At 36.5% G+C, this 19304-nt stretch overlaps 5 protein-coding genes across 7 annotated transcripts; 4 read left to right on the top strand and 1 right to left on the bottom strand.

Moving 5' to 3' along the window:
- The first annotated feature begins 4270 nt into the window (after nt 1-4270).
- LOC9328784 (importin-13) lies at nt 4271-11516 on the top strand. Of its 2 annotated transcripts, none has more exons than XM_021012198.1 (24): nt 4271-4550; nt 4641-4739; nt 4819-5025; nt 5110-5229; nt 5315-5398; nt 5486-5542; nt 5725-5853; nt 5953-6014; nt 6419-6475; nt 6598-6721; nt 7155-7280; nt 7581-7661; nt 7914-8027; nt 8111-8190; nt 8384-8519; nt 8627-8776; nt 9070-9155; nt 9445-9632; nt 9833-9925; nt 10103-10290; nt 10394-10505; nt 10590-10747; nt 10838-10954; nt 11041-11516. In XM_021012198.1, the coding sequence occupies exons 1-24, from the start codon at nt 4347-4349 to the stop codon at nt 11281-11283; spliced, it is 3015 nt and encodes a 1004-aa protein (XP_020867857.1). In that variant the 5' UTR covers nt 4271-4346; the 3' UTR covers nt 11284-11516. The 2 variants fall into 2 exon arrangements, with proteins under 2 accessions (XP_020867857.1, XP_020867856.1); XM_021012197.1 differs by having other exon boundaries at nt 7155-7289.
- Nucleotides 11517-11665: 149 nt separating this feature from the next.
- On the top strand, nt 11666-13591 carry LOC9328783 (eukaryotic peptide chain release factor subunit 1-2). Its single transcript, XM_002892675.2, has 2 exons — nt 11666-11772; nt 11980-13591. The coding sequence occupies exon 2, from the start codon at nt 12036-12038 to the stop codon at nt 13338-13340; it is 1305 nt and encodes a 434-aa protein (XP_002892721.1). The 5' UTR covers nt 11666-11772; nt 11980-12035; the 3' UTR covers nt 13341-13591.
- A 55-nt stretch (nt 13592-13646) lies between these two features.
- Nucleotides 13647-14973, top strand: LOC9328782 (WD repeat-containing protein LWD1). The gene has a single exon (XM_002892674.2). It carries the CDS (start codon nt 13779-13781, stop codon nt 14817-14819), a length of 1041 nt encoding a protein of 346 aa, XP_002892720.1. The 5' UTR covers nt 13647-13778; the 3' UTR covers nt 14820-14973.
- Nucleotides 14974-15983: 1010 nt separating this feature from the next.
- Nucleotides 15984-17969, top strand: LOC9326040 (glyceraldehyde-3-phosphate dehydrogenase GAPA2, chloroplastic). 2 transcript variants are annotated; one of them, XM_002892673.2, is made up of 5 exons: nt 15984-16212; nt 16306-16410; nt 16600-16904; nt 16998-17242; nt 17330-17969. In XM_002892673.2, the coding sequence occupies exons 1-5, from the start codon at nt 16171-16173 to the stop codon at nt 17830-17832; spliced, it is 1200 nt and encodes a 399-aa protein (XP_002892719.1). In that variant the 5' UTR covers nt 15984-16170; the 3' UTR covers nt 17833-17969. The 2 variants fall into 2 exon arrangements, with proteins under 2 accessions (XP_002892719.1, XP_020867858.1); XM_021012199.1 differs by lacking the exons at nt 15984-16212; nt 16306-16410 and having other exon boundaries at nt 16703-16908.
- On the bottom strand, nt 17920-19257 carry LOC9326039 (ethylene-responsive transcription factor ERF088). The gene has a single exon (XM_002889930.2). It carries the CDS (start codon nt 18734-18736, stop codon nt 18065-18067), a length of 672 nt encoding a protein of 223 aa, XP_002889976.1. The 5' UTR covers nt 18737-19257; the 3' UTR covers nt 17920-18064.
- Nucleotides 19258-19304: the final 47 nt, after the last annotated feature.

Raw genomic sequence — 19304 nt, 5'->3', positions numbered from 1 at the left:
TGTTCAAAAACAGTTTATGAATCTTATCAACAAGTTTATGAACTCAAGCAAATACAACCACTAATATAGAATTATCAATATATATGTTAAGTACTACATAAGAAAAGATCATACGGTTTTTTAGGAACTACATATAAATACACGTCCAAATTCTCATTTCACTGATTTGATCTCTAACTTTGAAATTAACATCTCATATCCTATTAGCACTTAAATCTGTTTTTTTTTTGCTTATTTATTTTTTGAAATGTATATATTTCAACATACAAATAATTGTGTATCCATCAAAATGAATACAATTATATATAACAGAAATATATACACAAATCATGGTTTTTAAAGATATAACTGAATATCATTATGATTAAATTTTAGTAGGTTTATATGTATGTCATCTTTATAAAATTCAAAATACATCTTGAATTTTATAACTATTTCTCTATAATTTTTGAAAATTCACACAGTTAATTGAATGTAAAAAAAAGACAACCTAAGACAAAATCATATCTAAAAATTCTCATTTTTCAAGGAACATTTAACATAAAACGACTACTCATTGATATCATAAATTTTGTTTTTTCTCTTTTAAAAATATCACTATATGCATTGTGAAAGAGATTAAAACGTAATGTTTAAGTTGGATAGACATCGAATTCGATGAAAGGATAAACTCGAAAAATACGATTTTCTTTTTGTTTTGAAAATATTTATAATCTCCATATATTCCTCTCTTTTTTTTTGTTGCTATTTATAATGTTTACCTCATACTTTGAGTAAAAACAAAATTTATGATATCAATGAGTCGTTTTATGTTAAATGTGCCTTGAAAAATGAATTTTTTTAGATATGATTTCATCTTAGATTGTCTTTTTTTACGTTCAGTTAATTGTGTGAATTTCCAAAGATTATTAAGAAAGAATTATAAAATTCAAGATGATTTTTGAATTTTATAAAGATGACATGCATATAAACCTATTAAAATTTAACCATAATGATGATATTCATACACTTTCAGTTATATTCTTAAAAACCATGATTTATGTATCTATTTCTATTAAATATAATTGTATTCATTTTGATAGATTCACAATTATTTGTGAATTTTCAATTATTGTATATACATCACCACCTCCTAAAATAAATCAGCAAAAAATATTTCAGTGTTAATACTTTAAAATAGGATGTGAGATGTTAATTTCAAAGTTTTGGATCAAATAAGTGAAATGAGAATTTGGTAAGTGTGTTATATAATTCTTTTCATATATTGTTCTTAGCATATTTCGAAATTAATTGTTTTATTTCCTTAAAGTTCAAAAACTTTGATAAGATTCATGACCACCGTTTCTTTAAACACAAACCATCAGAATATTAAAATAGTTAAGCCGTTTATTTGGACTAATCAACGATTCAAATGGTTTGATTAAACTTGAGGAATATTCTGTAGGTCCCTAAAAATGCGGACTTTTGTTAATGTGTGGAATCTTATTAGCATCTCCTTCTCCTCTGGACCTCGTTGGAATCCTATGAAAGTACTTGTTTAACTTGGGAGATAGATTCTCTCTTTCTTTTGACATTTCAACATTTGAAAAACCAAAAAAACAATTTACTCTTGTATACCAAATATGACATCAGTGAAACCTCATCAAGATTATGATGAACTCTCTTCTTTCTCTCAAAAACAGTTGAGAATATAGACAATAAATTTGAAAGACATGTTATTTTTGATCTTACCTTTGTTTCCATTGACAAGAATTTTCTTCCGAAGCTTTCTATATTTGGTAAACTTTATATAAGCGAAAGCATCTACTTATTAATTTTTTTTTTTTTTTTTGTTACGGAAACCACAAAACAGAATCGCACATACTAGTCCTCAAAATGAATATCATGATGATAAAACTGAATATCTGATACTCTTGCTGTGATTAACTATTGTTGAAATCAGAGTGATTTTTTGGTTTGTTTATTAGGTACACTTATAAAATCTTGGATTCTTTATTTAAAAAAACTCCTAACCTGAATGTACGGACGGTACTTTGGCGATGGTGAAAAGAGTTTACTTCTTTCAAAACGATTTTAGTATTCACATATTGCATGATTAATGATGCTTGGATCAATTATATACTATTATTTCTCAGCTGCATATTCCAAAAGTCGTCTAAATTATTTTTTAAATCAACTATCTGAATCTCTCAATAGAGTATAAAAACAAGTTATCCAAAATAAAATTGCAATTTGAATAATTATTAAAATCATAAACAAGACCTGGCTGCACGATTGAACTAGGAAAGATGAATATTTCATTTTTTTAAATATATAATCTCGTATTACACACTTAACTTTTTTTAGGAAAGATGAATATTTTCTCAGTATTAGACACTTAACAAGATTGACAATATAGTAGTGATATAGACATGAATCAAGCCATGGATTCTTATTGGTCAAACAGAATGTGGACTATTCTTATTCGACATGAAATTAATTCTTTACCACTGGTTTTAGATACTTTCTCCACGGCATGTTCTACTGATGGAGCTAGGCCTGGGCATTCGGATTTCAAATCGGATTCGGATCGGATATATTCGGATTCAGATAATTCGGGTATGAGAGTTTATTATCCGTTCGGATTTTATGAATTTTTGGTTCGGTTTTGGTTCGGATATATTCGGATTCGGATAATTTGGGTAGGAGAATTTATTATCCGTTCGGATTTTATGAGTCATCGGTTCGGTTTCGGTTCGGATAGGTGTCGGATTCGGATCGGTTTTTGGGAAAAAAAACTTAAAAATAGTTCAATGTTAATAAAAATTGGTTTAATCTCACTAAAATTTAATTAAATTTTGCAAAAATATGTATAATTTTAACAAATATAACTAAAATTTTTCCGAAGTCTAGGATATTTAGGATATTTTTGTTATTTGCTATAAAATTACAACTAAATATAACTAATATTTTTGGATATATAATTTTTATTTCCGGTTTTCGGATATCCTTTCGGTTTTTGGTTCGGATCGGATACGGTTCGGGTAATTCGGATAGGAGAATTCATTATCCGTTCGGATTTTGTGACTATTCGGTTCGGATTCGGTTCCGAATTTTTCGGATCGGTTTCGGATCGGTTTTCGGATTTCGGGTTTTATGCCCAGGCCTAGATGGAGCCCGCAAGGCCGGTCTGGTTGGCATACGAAGAATTTAGTGTCGACTTTTTTTTGGTTATAAAATTCTTGCACATCGTACATACAAAGAGAATATATATAAACCTTTTTTTTTTTAGTAGAATGTTTAAGAGATTGATTAATTATGATTGTATTTATAAAGTTTTTAATGAAGCAAATATATATAGTAACATTACATCTATGTGGATGTTAAAATCCAGTTGTGATGGACTTAAACTATGAAAAAGAGATCAGGAACAAAGTTTCTTTGATTAACACAAAATCAAACTAGAATGGACAAAGAAAAAGATCGAGAGATGTTGAAAGATTGTTCTTGTTGACTTAAGATAAGGCTGACTGAATTACACTTTGAAGAACAAAAAAAAGAAGCTCCAAAAAAGTTGTAGTCGTGTAGTTGGAAAAAGAGTTGTCCATGTCTCGACTCTTCTCCCTCCTCTCCTTACATAGCTTTTTTGGTTGTCTATTAATGTCATAGTGTAATGCATCTAGCTCGATATCCATAATTAATCTCGACATATAGTACTGAGAATTAACCATGATGTCGATATGATTATTTGATAACACAGTATGCTCGGTGTGAACTCCCAAGTGTACTTTGCTTACTCTTCGCTTATCTCACTCTTCTTGGCATTTGATCGGCTTGTTATTTTTTATAGTATTAACTTACTAAATCAAGCGACTATCTTGGTTTGGGTACTGAATGGGTCATTAGAGAATACAATGGTCCCTAATGGGCCTTTAAAGCCTGCTATAGTGTTCTCAAATAAATGGGCAACATTTTTATCCAGATGCTTTTTTTTTTTTTTGAACTAATTGTTTCTTGGTTGAATAGTTAAATTTTACACTATATTATAATTAATTTTAAGCTTTATCCAATTTTTTTTTGTGATTTTTATGAACCAAAATCAAACAGCTAAAAGTGTTTAATAATATAAAATAAATAATTTCTCGTATTTAATTTATAGTTCTTAAAGTTTTAATAGATGTTTTAAAGTCACTTTTTTTTTTTTCTTTTTAAATTTAACTGAAATATCGAATCGAATCCAGCACAGGGAGAAAAAGAACAGAAACTGATTGGATTCTTAAAAAATAATTAAATTAAAAAAAAATAGAGTGGAAGAAGAAGAGAGAAAGAGAGGAGAGTGGAATGCAACAAAAGAAAAATAGAGTGGAATGGAGTTACAGAGAAAAGTAGCAGAAGCAATCCATGTCTTGAATCACGATCCTGAATCTTCCAATAGAGTTGCTGCTAATCAATGGCTTGTTCAATTCCAGCTTACTCCTGCTGCTTGGGATGTCTCCACTTCTCTCCTCACTTCTCCGATTGTCTCTCTATTCGACCTCCAATTCTTCGCTGCTCAGATTCTCCGTCGAAAGGTTTCGTCTTTCTTCATCTCAGATTCTCAATTTTCGACTCCACAAAAACCCTTTTTTTTTTTCTAACCTTTTTCTGTGTTGGGTTTTCAGATTCAGAACGAAGCATCGAATCTTCAATCAACTGCTAAAGATGCTCTTCTCAATGCCCTTCTTCTTGCTGCTAAGAGATATAGCTCCGGTGTTCCTCAGGTATTGTGCCCTTTTTTGTGATTCTCCGGTGATGGGAACGAAACGATTGTGTGTTTATGTGTTTTGTGGAATTTTGCAGCTATTGACGCAGATATGTTTAGCTCTCTCTGCGCTTCTTCTTCACGCGGATCCTTATTCTAAGCCCTTTGATAAGTTAATATTCGCACTCCAGAATCTTCAGGCTCATGATGATGGTAATGTTGTCTTGCTTGAGCTTCTCACTGTGCTTCCTGAAGAAATATCTGACACTCGCCATGTTTCTCATCACTCTGATCTTCGTCAGGAGGTTTCTTCCTTCTCTTTTGCCTTTCCTCAAAGTCTGTGTTTTTTATCCTCGTTTTACTTAACCTTGCTTTTCGCTCTGTAACAGCTTCTCTCGCATACTTCCATGGTTCTTGATTTCTTACTCCAGCAGTCTGAGAAGCAATTCTCCTCTCCTCTTTACCCTCATGACAACAATCGCAAAATACTTCGTTGCTTACTGAGTTGGGTATGTTGCTTTATATTTTGTGTAGAGTCTTATTGTAGTGACTTTTCACCGGATTCCACTTTGATGTCTCTCCTCATTTTGCTAGGTCCGTGCTGGATGTTTCTCTGAGATTCCACAAGGCGCAGTGCCTTCACACCCCCTTCTTAACTATGTATTTAATGCCCTGCAGGTATTAGTGTAGTTTCAATTACTGTCACTTTTCTATAAAGTGCTCTTCGATTTGTTTCTTGGGTTTTGATTTCTTTGCGTTCCATAGGGTACTACTTTTGATCTCGCCATTGAGGTACTTGTTGAACTTGTGACTCGGCATGAGGTATGTTTGGACTACATTGTATTGGCATCATTTTCTTTGTATATTCTGGTTGGATGCGTTGCTTAGGGTTTAATGTCAGCGTATTATCTTATAGTTTAGGTTTACTTATTATCTATTAGTTCAAGAGGAGGAAAAGTGTATGTGCTTGGATTTTTTAGCTTTGTCTTGTTTTCTTCTTGCAGGATCTTCCTCAGGTTTTATTGTACAAAGTACAGTTTCTCAGAGATACACTTCTAAAACCAGCTCTTATAAATGCTGATCTAAAAATCATCTCTGGCCTGGCATGCTTGATGTCTGAAATCGGACAAGCTGTGAGTACTAGTTCCACTTTATCCCCTCATGGGTGTGCATCCAATGTTGTGATGTATTATCTTTACTTACTTTACATGTTGGTTTGCAATATGTTCCAGGCACCATGCTTGATTGTTGAAGCAAGTTCTGAAGCGCTTATTTTGACTGATGCGATTTTGAGGTGAATACTAACTAGGCTCGATTGCTTACTTGCGTTTATATGTAGTGCGTATTTTTTCATATGAATTTGCAGCATTTAGCATTTTAACCAAAATTCCTTTTGCTAATTGCAAACAGTAGATTCTTCTTGGTTTTTATTTGCACTGAAAAATGTTTTTAATGTTCAATTTTCTTTTCACATGAAAACACAAACGCAAATGCAAAACTTGGCGTTTGAAACAATCAAGGTCTTAATCATTTGACAGTCTAAGTATTCACACAGTTGGTGCAATTTTAAGCTGATTCACTCAATTTCTTCTTCCTCAATGCAGTTATTTTTTTTCTCCAAACATGAATTTTCTTTCCGTAGGCATTAATATCTTTTACACATTACTTTTGTTTACTTTCCATCAATTACTTTTTCAGCTGTGTGACATTTCCAAGTGAAGACTGGGAGATTGCAGACTCAACTGTACAGTTTTGGTATTTTATTAAGCTCCTTAACAACCCATATGGACTTTCATATCCTTGCCATCTTCCTATCTGAGGGATTTCTACTGGCTGTTCTTTGAGCTCAGATATGATCTTATCTTTTCTTTTCTTAGGTCAACTTTTGCGACATATATACTTAGCCTAGGTGGAAACAGACAAAGTGACAGAAATCGTGTGAAAGATACATTTCTACCAGTTTTCTCAGCTTTAGTTGATGCTCTTGTGCTACGTGCTCAGGTTACAACTGGGAAACTTTCTTATGTTTAATGTCTCTTTCAGTTTTATATATCTAGAAGCTATCATATCAGTTGGAGAACTGGAAATAAAAGAAAACAAATTTCAATATATTTTTCTGTTAACCTGGAAATCTCTCCTTCATATTTATATAGTTCTTATTGTTAAGATTGGTTAACTATTAAGGTTCTTTTTTTTAATATGTCCAGTGTCACATTCCTGAAACTCTTAAGCTTGTCATTCACAGTTTCATGTATCTTAGTCTTACCTTTCTTCTTTTTACCGCATTCCACTCACTGTATCAACATAATATTGGATTTCTAGCTTGTCATTTCCTGAATATTCATAGGCCCACGAATTGTTGAACAAGTGCTTTGTTTATTGTACTGATGGTGTTTCTTTGTGCTTCTAAAATTCCTTAGCAATTTATCTTCAGGTTGATGAGTTTACCTCCAGTGATGAGAGTCCAGGGCTTGACCTTCCTGATGGGCTGTTGCATTTAAGAAATAATCTTCTTGAGCTCTTGGTAGATATTTGTCAGCTACTCCATCCTACAAAATTTGTGAGTAAGGTGTGCTCTCACTTCATAGGCAGGATTTACACTAACTTTTAACATATTGGACTATGTCACGTTGAAAACAATTCCTTTCTTCTATATCTTATCAGTTCTCATGAGATGATTTCACTCTATAATTTTCTAGTACGTTACTTGTCTTGAACAGAACAACATTCATCTGGTGTCTTGGAGTACTTTTGTTAGATGATTGCTTGATAAGTAGATTTTGCTCTTTCTTTTTCTGTAATAAAGTATTCATTTTCCCTTGTTGTGTTGATTTAAACTTTTCTTGGCGATATCCTGTAGTTATTTTTTGGTGGTGTGCCTTCTTCAAATGTTTCGATGCCCTTGAGGGAGATTGAGGCGAAGTTGTTTGCTCTTACTGCGGTGAGCACACTTGATCTCTTTTCTTCCAGTCAAGTTAATTCATTTTAAGTTTCTGGTTTCAGAACAACCCAGAGAGGGGTAGGATCACATTGTATGGCTTCTCTACTGTTAATTGTTTTGTCTCTTTAGTATTCCATCCATTATCACTTTTTTTTTTGAGATTAGGTAATTATAGCTTAAGTTTGACAGTTTTCAGGAGTTGTAGTTCCTATTGTTCATCCCTGTCTTTACTAATGGATTCTACCATTTCAGGTTTCTGAAATTATTTTGCAAGAGGGAGAGGCCTTTGATTTTTCATTGATCATGCAATTGGTTTCTGCATTTTCCGTTAGACCATCCAGCGAACTCAAGGGGTTTATATGTGTTGTATGTCAGTTCATACCCTTGCCTTACCAACAATTTTCTTGTACTGTAAATGCAATCAACATTTGACAATAATCAACTTTTAGGTATACAGATCACTGGCAGATGTTGTTGGCTCCTATTCAAGATGGATCTCTGTTTTTCCAAGTAACGCCAGACCCTTGCTGTAAGTCTAGTTTATTCAATGACCGTTCACAATTATGCAATAATGTTTTTAGCATATTAGCTTGAAACTGTTCATATTTATTTCTTTGTTTCTGATTGGTATTTTCCTGTCTTATATAAGGATTTTTATGTTTATATCCTATAACATCAATTTATCTGATAATATAAGTGCTGCATGGTCTTTCTGCTTTCAGATTATTTCTAGCAGGAGGGATTTCTGAACCTATTTGTTCACATGCTTGTGCTTCTGCTCTGCGTAAAATTTGTGAAGATGATCCTGCTGTAATCCAGGAAACATCAAATTTAGATATCTTAATGTGGATAGGAGAGGTATCAGCTTCATCTGACCCTTTTGTTAATTGTTAAAACAAACTTCAAATTTCACTGATATTATATTGTCTCCTGAATCTTTATATTTTTTGTTTTACTTTCCTTAGTGTTTGGAGCAGTGGAATTTGGCCTTGGAAGATGAGGAAGAAGTCATTACCGCTATCACTGTGATCCTTGGCTCTGTTTCTAACAAAGAGCTACAAAATAAATTATTAACTCAATTGCTTTCGTCAAGTTATGGAGTTCTTTCGAAACTTGTAAGTGTTCATATTGTTCAGTTACAAAGAGTTATTGTTCAAGGTTCCCCGTCATTCTTTTGCTTGTACAAGTAGCTGTTTGTTTTTGCTCTGCATTAATGAAAAAAGAATCAGCTAATTGTCCACATACTTCTCTGAGGCCAGTATTCATCAAACTCTTAACTAGTAACTAGAAAAATATATAGATGATCTTTTCTTTTTCTTTCTGGGATATTTTTCTAATCTTTCTGTGATGATACGACAGATGATACACTTCTGAGATAGAATTCAGACTAATACCTTTGTGGTTTTAGGTAGATGAAGACGCTGAGTCTTCGGGTAGACAAAGTCCAGCCACTTATACACGAATGCTGAGCTCTGTTACAAGAGGTCTTTACAGGTCTGCTTCTGTTACTGATCTATTTTCTATCCTGCTTAATTGCGATGTAATCTAGGAGCTTTTGGTGAACTGTTTGCTGCGTCCGGACTTCAAGTCATCTATGAATAACGTTGTCATAATTTTGTGTTATATATATTTCGGGTAAACTGCGCTAAATAGATCTGATAACTCTGAACAATCCATGATCTTTAGTAGCTTGCACTCTCTGGTAGTTTTGTTATGAGGTGTACAAAAGCTTGGGAAGAATATCACATTGATGACTTTGCTCTTCACTCGTTTCATGAATCAGGATAGGAACTGTATTCAGTCACCTTGCAACGTCTCTATCATCTGTCCCTGTGGCTGATGGTCCAATCCTTTCTTTGTTGACTGTTTTCTGGCCCATTTTGGAGAAGCTATTTAGGTCTGAACACATGGAGAGTGGTAGTTTAGCTGCAGCAGCATGCCGTGCTCTTTCAGTGGCAGTTCAGTCGTCAGGTTTCAAACTTCTCATCTCCCTATTCTATTCCGCTACATTCGCCTCGTTGTGCCTTTATTAGCCTGGAACACTTCCCTATTCCAAAGCGTCCTTTACACTAATGGATAACTTCTTAGTATATCTACCAATTATTTCTTGTTTCGTACCCTAGACAGGTTTCACTGACATTTTGACATCTTAAAATTTGCCTTATTCACAGGTGAGCACTTTATGCTGCTACTACCTAGTGTACTGGATTGTCTATCGAGAAACTTTCTGTCATTCCAAAGCCAAGAATGTTACATAAGAACAGGTGAGGGTTTCTTAATTCAGGTACAGGCTCCACTCTTGGAGAAAAATCTCTTGAGATGCTAGCGTTAATTCATTAGCCACAGTTTTTATTGGCTAGCTTAGATAAATTATTCCCAAGCTTAGTTAGGTTACCAGCCAGTTGTCTGAAATTTGCCTTGTCACGCACTTGTTATCACAGCCTGTGTAATCGCCGAAGAATTTTGTCATAAGGAGGAATACGGGTCCTTGTTTATCACTACGTTTGAGAGATTTACTCAAGCATCATCACTGATGGGCATAAATTCGTCATATATATGCGACCAAGAACCCGATTTGGTGGAAGCGTATGTGAATTTCGCATCAGCACTTATCCGTGGTTGTCATAAGGTTTGCATCCACTCTTTGCTTGTTAAAGTATAACTTTCAATTCATTATTTTCTTAAAAAAGAGTCTTGGGGGTGAATTGGTTCAATTTCTATTGATCAAACAGGAGTTGTTGGGTACTTCTGGAACACTTCTGGAAATTTCTTTCCATAAAGCAGCTATCTGTTGTACAGCTATGCACCGAGGTGCAGCTTTAGCTGCAATGTCATACTTGTCAGGTAAGTTTGCAGTGGTTTACTAACGAAAACAGCATTAACCTTTGGTCATAAGCATACTAAACACAATGTTTTCGAGCTTTATAGGTTTCTTGGAGGTTTCGCTTTCATCCATGATCGAAACCGTGAATAGCATATCAGAAGGATCATTCAGCGTGGTCTCTGTCCAGGTCGTATCTCACTGTGGAGAGGGGCTTTTGTCTAATCTGGTCTATGCTCTACTTGGAGTTGCAGCTATGTCAAGGGTAAATAATTTGAGTAAAATTTCTCACAAAGTAGTGATTGATTGGGATCTTTGATTCACGCTGTCATTTCTGTTCTTTGTTTTGTTTTAGGTCCATAAGTGTTCAACAATACTGCAACAACTAGCTGCAATCTGCAGTTTATGTGAGAGGACTTCATGGAAAGGAATGTTGTGTTGGAAATCTCTCCAAGGATGGCTAAACTCAGCGGTTTCTCTCTTTCTCTTGTGATCTCATCAAGACCAAACTCCGCCCCTGTGTTGTTTATTCTGATGGATTTTTTTTTTTGTATTCAGGTTTGGGCACTTCCGAGTGAGTATCTAAAGCAAGGAGAAGCAGAAAGCATAGTGAGGGAATGGTCAGAAGCTCTAGGAGGTGCAGGGATCGATTACCTTGAGAACAAAAGCTGCAATTTTGGAAACAATAACAACAGTTCAGGAGGAGGACATATGCAAGGGAAACACGGTCGAACATTGAAGCGATTAGTGAGAGATTTTGCGGATTCTCATCGAAACGATCCAAATCCGAACATCATATGAATCAATCAATCAATCCATCAACTTTTTTTCTTTGTTTTATGTTCATTTTATTTTGTTGCCTTAATAATGAGGGCAATGATCCATCATCTTCTTCTTCTTCATTTCTGTCAATGCTCTGTTTCTAATGTACAGTAGGAGGGGAAAGAAACCTCATGAAGAATCTTGAGCCATTTCTTTTAGATTCATCTGATGAGAAGAATAATAATAATATACATCCCAATGTTAACATATCACTCTCATTTATTTTAATTTTAATTTATGATGCAAACCAAAAAACGGCACGCAGTCTCAAGGCAAAGGTCTTGGACTACCGCCAGATCCACCTTTCACGTAATTAGGCCTTTTGAGTTAAGATAAAGCCCATTACCTCGGTTTTCCTGTGGTTTGCACGTGAGTATCACGTGATTGGGTTGGGAGTTGGAATTTGGGAAAACCCTAGGCCAGTCAAATTCTGGGAGGAGAGAGGCCGCCGGAGGAGAGAGAAAAAAGGTACGTGCTTGCGTTTTGCTTGCCCCGATTTCAATCTCTCTGTATAATGGATTCAATCTGTTCATCGTAATCGTTTTGATAAAAGTTTCGATCTTTACTTCACTTGAAACCAAAATTCGATTTCTTATTAGTGTTGTATCCGAAATTCACGCTGCTCAAAGTACTCATTTTTTTCAAACTTGCTTTGAATTTGTTCTTTTTGTGTAGTTGGGTTTGCTTTTTGATTTCTCCTTCTCCATCTTCAACCTCGAGAGTAGCAAAAAATGGCAGAAGAATCAGATACGAACATCGAGATCTGGAAGATTAAGAAACTAATCAAGGGGCTTGAATCAGCTAGAGGTAATGGAACGAGTATGATCTCTCTTATTATGCCTCCTCGTGATCAAGTATCGCGTGTCACAAAGATGCTTGGTGATGAATATGGAACTGCTTCAAACATTAAGAGTCGAGTCAATCGCCAATCTGTTTTGTCTGCCATTACTTCTGCTCAACAAAGGTTGAAGCTTTACAACAAGGTTCCTACTAATGGTCTTGTTCTCTACACCGGCACTATTGTTAATGATGATGGTAAAGAGAAGAAAGTCACGTTTGATTTCGAGCCCTTTAGGCCGATTAACGCTTCCTTGTACCTTTGTGACAACAAGTTCCATACCGAGGCATTGAACGAGCTTCTTGAGTCTGATGACAAGTTTGGTTTCATTGTTATGGATGGTAATGGGACACTGTTTGGAACATTGAGTGGGAATACTAGAGAGGTTCTTCATAAGTTTACTGTTGATCTCCCGAAGAAGCATGGTAGAGGAGGACAGTCTGCGCTTCGTTTTGCTCGTCTTAGGATGGAGAAGAGACACAATTATGTTAGGAAAACCGCTGAGCTTGCTACACAGTTTTACATCAATCCAGCTACGAGTCAGCCTAATGTCTCTGGTCTGATCCTTGCTGGTTCAGCTGATTTCAAAACTGAGCTCAGTCAGTCAGAGTTGTTTGATCCTCGTCTTCAAGCTAAGATATTAAATGTTGTCGATGTTTCCTACGGAGGTGAAAACGGTTTCAACCAAGCTATTGAGCTGTCTGCTGAGATTCTATCGAATGTGAAGTTCATACAGGAGAAGAAACTGATTGGGAAGTACTTTGAGGAGATAAGTCAAGATACTGGGAAATACGTTTTCGGTGTGGAGGATACTCTAAAGGCTCTAGAAATGGGTGCTATCGAAACCCTTATCGTGTGGGAGAATCTGGATATAAACAGGTACGAGCTAAAGAACAGCACGACAGGAGAAATGGTGGTGAAACACTTTGGGAAAGATCAAGAGTCTGATACAAGCAACTTCCATGATTCAGAGACTAACGCGGAGCTAGAAGTCCAGGAGAAGATGCCTCTGCTCGAATGGTTTGCAAATGAGTACAAACGTTTCGGTTGCACACTTGAGTTTGTGACTAACAAATCCCAAGAAGGATCACAGTTTTGCAGAGGTTTTGGTGGGATTGGTGGTATGTTACGTTACCAGCTTGACATGAGGACATTTGATGAGTTATCGGATACTGAAGTTTATGAAGATTCTGATTAAAGTGGGTTAACTTTTGGTGATGGTTTCAGATCGATACAGTGAGGGAAAATGTGGCATAAAGATGGTCTTTTATCAACAAAGATTTGAAGTTTAAACAGAAGAGAAATTTAAGTTTCTTGTTTTCTACAGAACATTAAAGAAAAGCTTGTCTCTGTCTTAAGTTTTTTTTTTTTTCCTGTGTTTTGTTAGACAATTTGTGTTGTAATTTTTGAGGATTTTAAACTTCTTTTTGTTATTAGCTTCTGGTTTTATTTTTGTTCAGAGAAAATCATTGGTGAAGACGGAGATAACGATATTTATTTACTCTCGTCTCCTCAAACGGTGTCGTTTTCATCATTTATAAAATAATTTGGAATATCCATTTTCTTTTGAGTGAGTGATAGAAGCGGAACTAGCGGAGGCGATTTTCTAGGGTTTTTGCTCGGAATCGATTTCACGATGGGAACGAGCAGCGATCCGATTCAAGATGGTTCCGATGAGCAGCAAAAACGTTCAGAGATCTACACATACGAAGCTCCATGGCACATCTACGCAATGAATTGGAGCGTTCGTCGTGATAAGAAGTACCGTCTCGCCATCACTAGCCTCCTCGAGCAATACCCGAACCGTGTCGAGATTGTGCAGCTCGATGAATCCAATGGCGAGATCCGTTCCGATCCTAACCTCTCCTTTGAGCATCCATACCCACCAACGAAGACCATTTTCATCCCTGACAAAGAATGCCAAAGACCTGATCTTCTCGCTACTTCAAGTGATTTCCTTCGTTTATGGCGAATCGCTGATGATCATTCCCGTGTTGAGCTCAAATCTTGTCTCAATAGCAATAAGAACAGTGACTTTTGTGGTCCTCTTACTTCTTTTGATTGGAACGAAGCTGAACCACGTCGAATTGGAACATCTAGTACTGATACGACTTGTACTATCTGGGACATTGAGCGTGAAGCTGTTGATACTCAGCTTATTGCTCATGATAAGGAAGTTTTTGATATTGCTTGGGGTGGTGTTGGTGTTTTTGCCTCTGTTTCTGCTGATGGCTCCGTTAGGGTGTTTGATCTTCGTGATAAGGAACATTCGACGATTATCTATGAGAGTTCTGAGCCTGATACTCCTTTGGTGCGTCTTGGTTGGAACAAGCAGGATCCTAGGTACATGGCTACTATTATCATGGACAGTGCTAAAGTTGTGGTGCTCGACATTCGTTTTCCGGCTCTTCCTGTGGTTGAGCTCCAACGACATCAAGCTAGTGTCAATGCCATTGCTTGGGCTCCTCATAGCTCTTGTCACATTTGTACTGCTGGAGACGATTCTCAAGCCTTGATTTGGGATATTTCATCCATGGGACAGCATGTTGAAGGTGGTCTTGACCCTATTCTCGCTTACACTGCTGGTGCTGAGATTGAGCAGCTTCAATGGTCCTCTTCTCAGCCTGATTGGGTCGCCATTGCTTTCTCCACCAAGCTGCAAATTCTCAGGGTTTGATCTTTTAAAAGAATTTCTCATCTCTTGTCAGATTAGATTTTACCCATTTTCTATCGTATTAGGGGTCTTGTTACCCTTCTTACTATCCTCAAGATGTAAAGACTGTTCTCAATCGTATTAATGAATCTGCTTGATCTTGTTGCTATCCTCAAAATGCAAAGCTTGCACTGACTCATTGATCTATATGATTGATAAGAAAGAATAATCCTTTGATCTAGAATTTTGCTTCATTGCCATTTCTCGCTTAGCACAATCTTTGCAGTATTGACCCATGGGAAGTGTTTACCTCATTACTCCGGATGATTAGGTTTAGATTTTTGTTGATTAGAACAATGGACAGATAGAGGTAATTACACATCTCAGTTTCTATTGCATGTCTTTGAATAGGCTTCTATAAAGTCAATGCACAAAAAAGTACTGCAATTAGGCTCTTATTTTTCTCAATCCTTTAAGAGCTTGTTAGGTTTAAGCCTTTCAGGCAATTCATCAAGATACTCCTCAACAGAGTATTGGTTGTTATGGCTCAGCCATGCAAAGATGGTTTTAGTTCTCAAACGTCAGTTCTTTAGTTCAACTAATGTCTGTTCTTCTATAGATTGGTAACATAAAACATTAACTTTAGCGTAGAAGTATCAGCTTTACTGTTGTAATCATCAAGTCTATACATTTCTAACTATTTGATCGTTGTACTAAAGATCCATACAGGTGGTGATCGATCGATGCAGTGGTTAAATTTGGGACACTGAAAAATTTAAAAGAGATTGAAGGAGGAATTTGAGGCTAGATTCTTTCTCCTGATATTTCTGAAATTTCATTAGCATTGACTTGAACTGAGTTTATGTGATGGGTCCTTAGTTGGAGGCTTAGTAGAGTTGGCTTTTTTTTTTGAGATATTAACATATAAATGGTCACACATATTTCTTTGAGATTACAAAGAAAAAATGTATAATCTTTTAACTGGCTAACAAGTCGCAAGAAGAGGGTCACACTTAATGTGTCAGTGATTTTCATCTGCAGAGAAAATCTTGTTGACTTCTCAATGGTCCAAAGAAGGTATGTCGAGTCACTAGATCATATACTGTGCAAATGTGACCACATGATGGAGAAGCCCATCCACTTGTGAAGCCCAAGTGAGAAAAACAAAAAGATGTGTGAATCATAGAAAACGTGAAGAGGGAAGAGAGTGATAAAACCACAACCATACAAATGTATGACAAAGCTATCCAGAATCTCATCTTCTTTGCCTCCAACTCAGCAATTCTAGTTTTCCTATATTACCACTCTCTGCTTCAACATTACTTTCTGCTTCTTCTGCTACATTATTACACAAGCTTCTCTCTCTCTGGTAGCCATGGCTTCGGCTACTTTCTCTGTGGCCAAACCATCTCTTCAGGTTTTGTTTCATCTTCCTAACCACATTTATCTGATTGCCCTTCACACAAGTTTTATCATCATCTCATTAATACTATCATGTTTTACATTTCAGGGTTTCTCAGAGTTCTCAGGACTTCGAAACTCCTCTGCTCTTCCCTTTGCCAAGAAATCTTCTTCCGATGAGTTTGTTTCCTTCGTCAGTTTCCAAACTTCTGCAGTGAGTTCCTTCTTTTTCCACGTCTCTCTATTGCTTCTGTGTCATATATCTTATGGTGCAATCTCGTAAACACAAGAGCTGTTTCTTGTGTCTAATGCCGCCACCATTGTAGAATGTAGATCTATCTGTCACGAACAAGCCTGCATGCCACGATCAGCCATGATAACATATTTTTTTTCTGTGTTACAGATGGGAAGCAATGGTGGATACAGGAAAGGAGTGACCGAGGCCAAGATAAAGGTAGCCATCAATGGGTTTGGTAGGATTGGTAGGAACTTCTTGAGGTGTTGGCATGGTCGTAAGGACTCTCCTCTTGATGTCGTTGTCATTAACGACACTGGTGGTGTTAAACAAGCATCACATCTCCTCAAATACGACTCAACTCTTGGAATCTTCGACGCTGATGTCAAACCTTCTGGAGATGCAGCTCTCTCTGTTGATGGAAAGATCATCAAGATTGTATCTGACCGTAACCCATCTAATCTCCCCTGGGGGTAAGTTAAAACAACACTTCCATATCATTTAAATTGAATCAACCCGGTTAGATCTAAATCAAACGTTTTCAAAATGTTGGTGATGATGTTTAGGGAGCTAGGCATTGACTTGGTTATCGAAGGAACCGGAGTATTTGTTGACAGAGATGGTGCTGGAAAGCACCTTCAGGCTGGAGCCAAGAAGGTTCTAATCACTGCACCTGGAAAAGGTGACATCCCAACTTATGTCGTTGGTGTCAATGCTGAACTTTACAGCCATGAAGATACAATCATCAGCAATGCGTCTTGTACTACTAACTGTCTTGCTCCATTCGTCAAGGTTCTTGATCAGAAATTCGGTAAGCATATCATAAGAAAGTCGAAATGTTGCTATGTTGCAATCTTGTAAAAAGCTGAGCGATGTTGTGTTGTGTTAAACTTGGTAGGGATCATAAAGGGTACAATGACAACTACTCATTCATACACTGGTGACCAAAGGTTGTTAGATGCGAGCCACCGTGATCTAAGGAGAGCAAGAGCAGCAGCTTTGAACATTGTTCCAACATCTACAGGAGCAGCCAAAGCTGTGGCTCTTGTGCTTCCTAACCTCAAAGGAAAACTCAATGGAATCGCATTGCGTGTGCCAACTCCAAACGTTTCAGTGGTTGACTTAGTGGTGCAGGTCTCCAAGAAGACTTTTGCTGAAGAAGTCAATGCTGCTTTCAGAGATGCAGCTGAGAAAGAGCTTAAAGGTATACTCGACGTCTGTGATGAGCCTCTTGTCTCTGTTGACTTCAGGTGCTCTGATGTATCCTCAACTATTGATTCTTCTCTCACAATGGTTATGGGAGATGATATGGTTAAAGTGATTGCTTGGTATGACAATGAATGGGGTTACTCACAGAGAGTCGTTGATTTGGCTGACATTGTTGCCAATAACTGGAAGTGAAGACTCAACTTTTGAAGTCTGCTCCATTATTTTTTTACTGCTATATGATTCGGAATGTATAATTGTAGTTCCTGAGTTTATTATGTCTTTGTGCTCTATAAATTATAGTAATGAACTTGATTCAAACATGTTACATCCTCTGCTTAATGGATGCATTTGACACTACAGAAAGATACAATACTTTTTATATTACATAAAGTGAAGGATTGGTATTGAAAGTGCTTATAAAATCTCACATAAGAAACTGAGGAGCATCACCGTTGACATCTTTGAGAAAACTCTGAAGATAATTCCCAATGTAGTCATACTCGAAGCAGTGAGGTTCATCGCCGAGAACTGAGCCAATCTTCATATGGTCTGCATTGTCATCTTCACCGGCTTTGTCCTGATTACAGAATAGACTGTTTGACATATCATTAGGCAAAGAAGGCAAAGAAATCTCTTTGTTTTGACCAACATGATCATCGTCATAACAATGTGAGAAAGAGTTAGTGAGATTGGCAGAAGACTCTTGTTCTTGAGAAAAAGAAGAGATAGGATCAGAAACAAAATGGTTGTTTTCAAAAGGCTGATCATGAAGAAGAGAGACACTAGAAGATCCCCAAGTCATATCAGGCCCTAAAGACTGTAACAACTGTTGTGGTTGTGTTTTTAAAGAGGTGTTTTCAGTGTAGAAGAAGTTGGTTGTAGCTAGAGAGCCGCTGATGGATCGAGCAGCAACATCGTAGGCAAAAGCAGCTTCTTCGGCTGTATCAAACGTTCCAAGCCAATGTCGTTCTTTCGTAAAAGGGTTTCTGATTTCAGCTGCATATCTTCCCCATGGACGCCTCCTTACTCCAAGGTACTTCCCTTCTTGTGACTTCTTCTCTTGTTTGCTTTTGCTCTTGTTTCTTGATTTCAACATGTTCACAATATTCAAAGATCAATGCTTCTCTCTCTTTAAGTCTATTGAGCTTTGATGTTCCTTAAGCTGCTATATAAACTATGAAGAGCAAAGGAGTGTGTGAACTTGATTGATGCCTTTTTGGATTTGGCATTAAATTAAAGGAATTAGTTGGGAGTTAAAAAATTTAACACCAAAGTCTTATTTCCGCTTCGTAAACTGTGTCAGCAGAAACAAGAAAGTGTTTCATATTTTCTCCATTTTTGTCCTTTTGCTTAATATATTCCACACTTTAGCTACATAAGTCTCTGAGGTCATTCATCTTGAAGAATGTATGGAGCCAAGCCAAGTGGTGACAAGGACATTGTCATTATAGACTCAGACAAAAACTGTGCAAATGTCAAGAAACCTAACTTAACTTTCAATGGGAGAACATGTGACACAAGCTTAGGGATTTGGATTTTAAGGGTAATTCAGTTGATTTTGAAGTCAATCCTTAAGCATTGATCTGTGTGTGATTAGTTAATTTCTTCTGTGTCTTTTGTCTTTTTGCAGTTGGTGTCCCAATTGCAAGTAAAGACAAACCTAT

The sequence above is a fragment of the Arabidopsis lyrata genome (assembly GCF_000004255.2).
Source record: "Arabidopsis lyrata subsp. lyrata unplaced genomic scaffold ARALYscaffold_1, whole genome shotgun sequence".
NCBI lineage: Eukaryota > Viridiplantae > Streptophyta > Magnoliopsida > Brassicales > Brassicaceae > Arabidopsis > Arabidopsis lyrata.
This window is presented reverse-complemented; position numbering and strand designations above follow the sequence as displayed.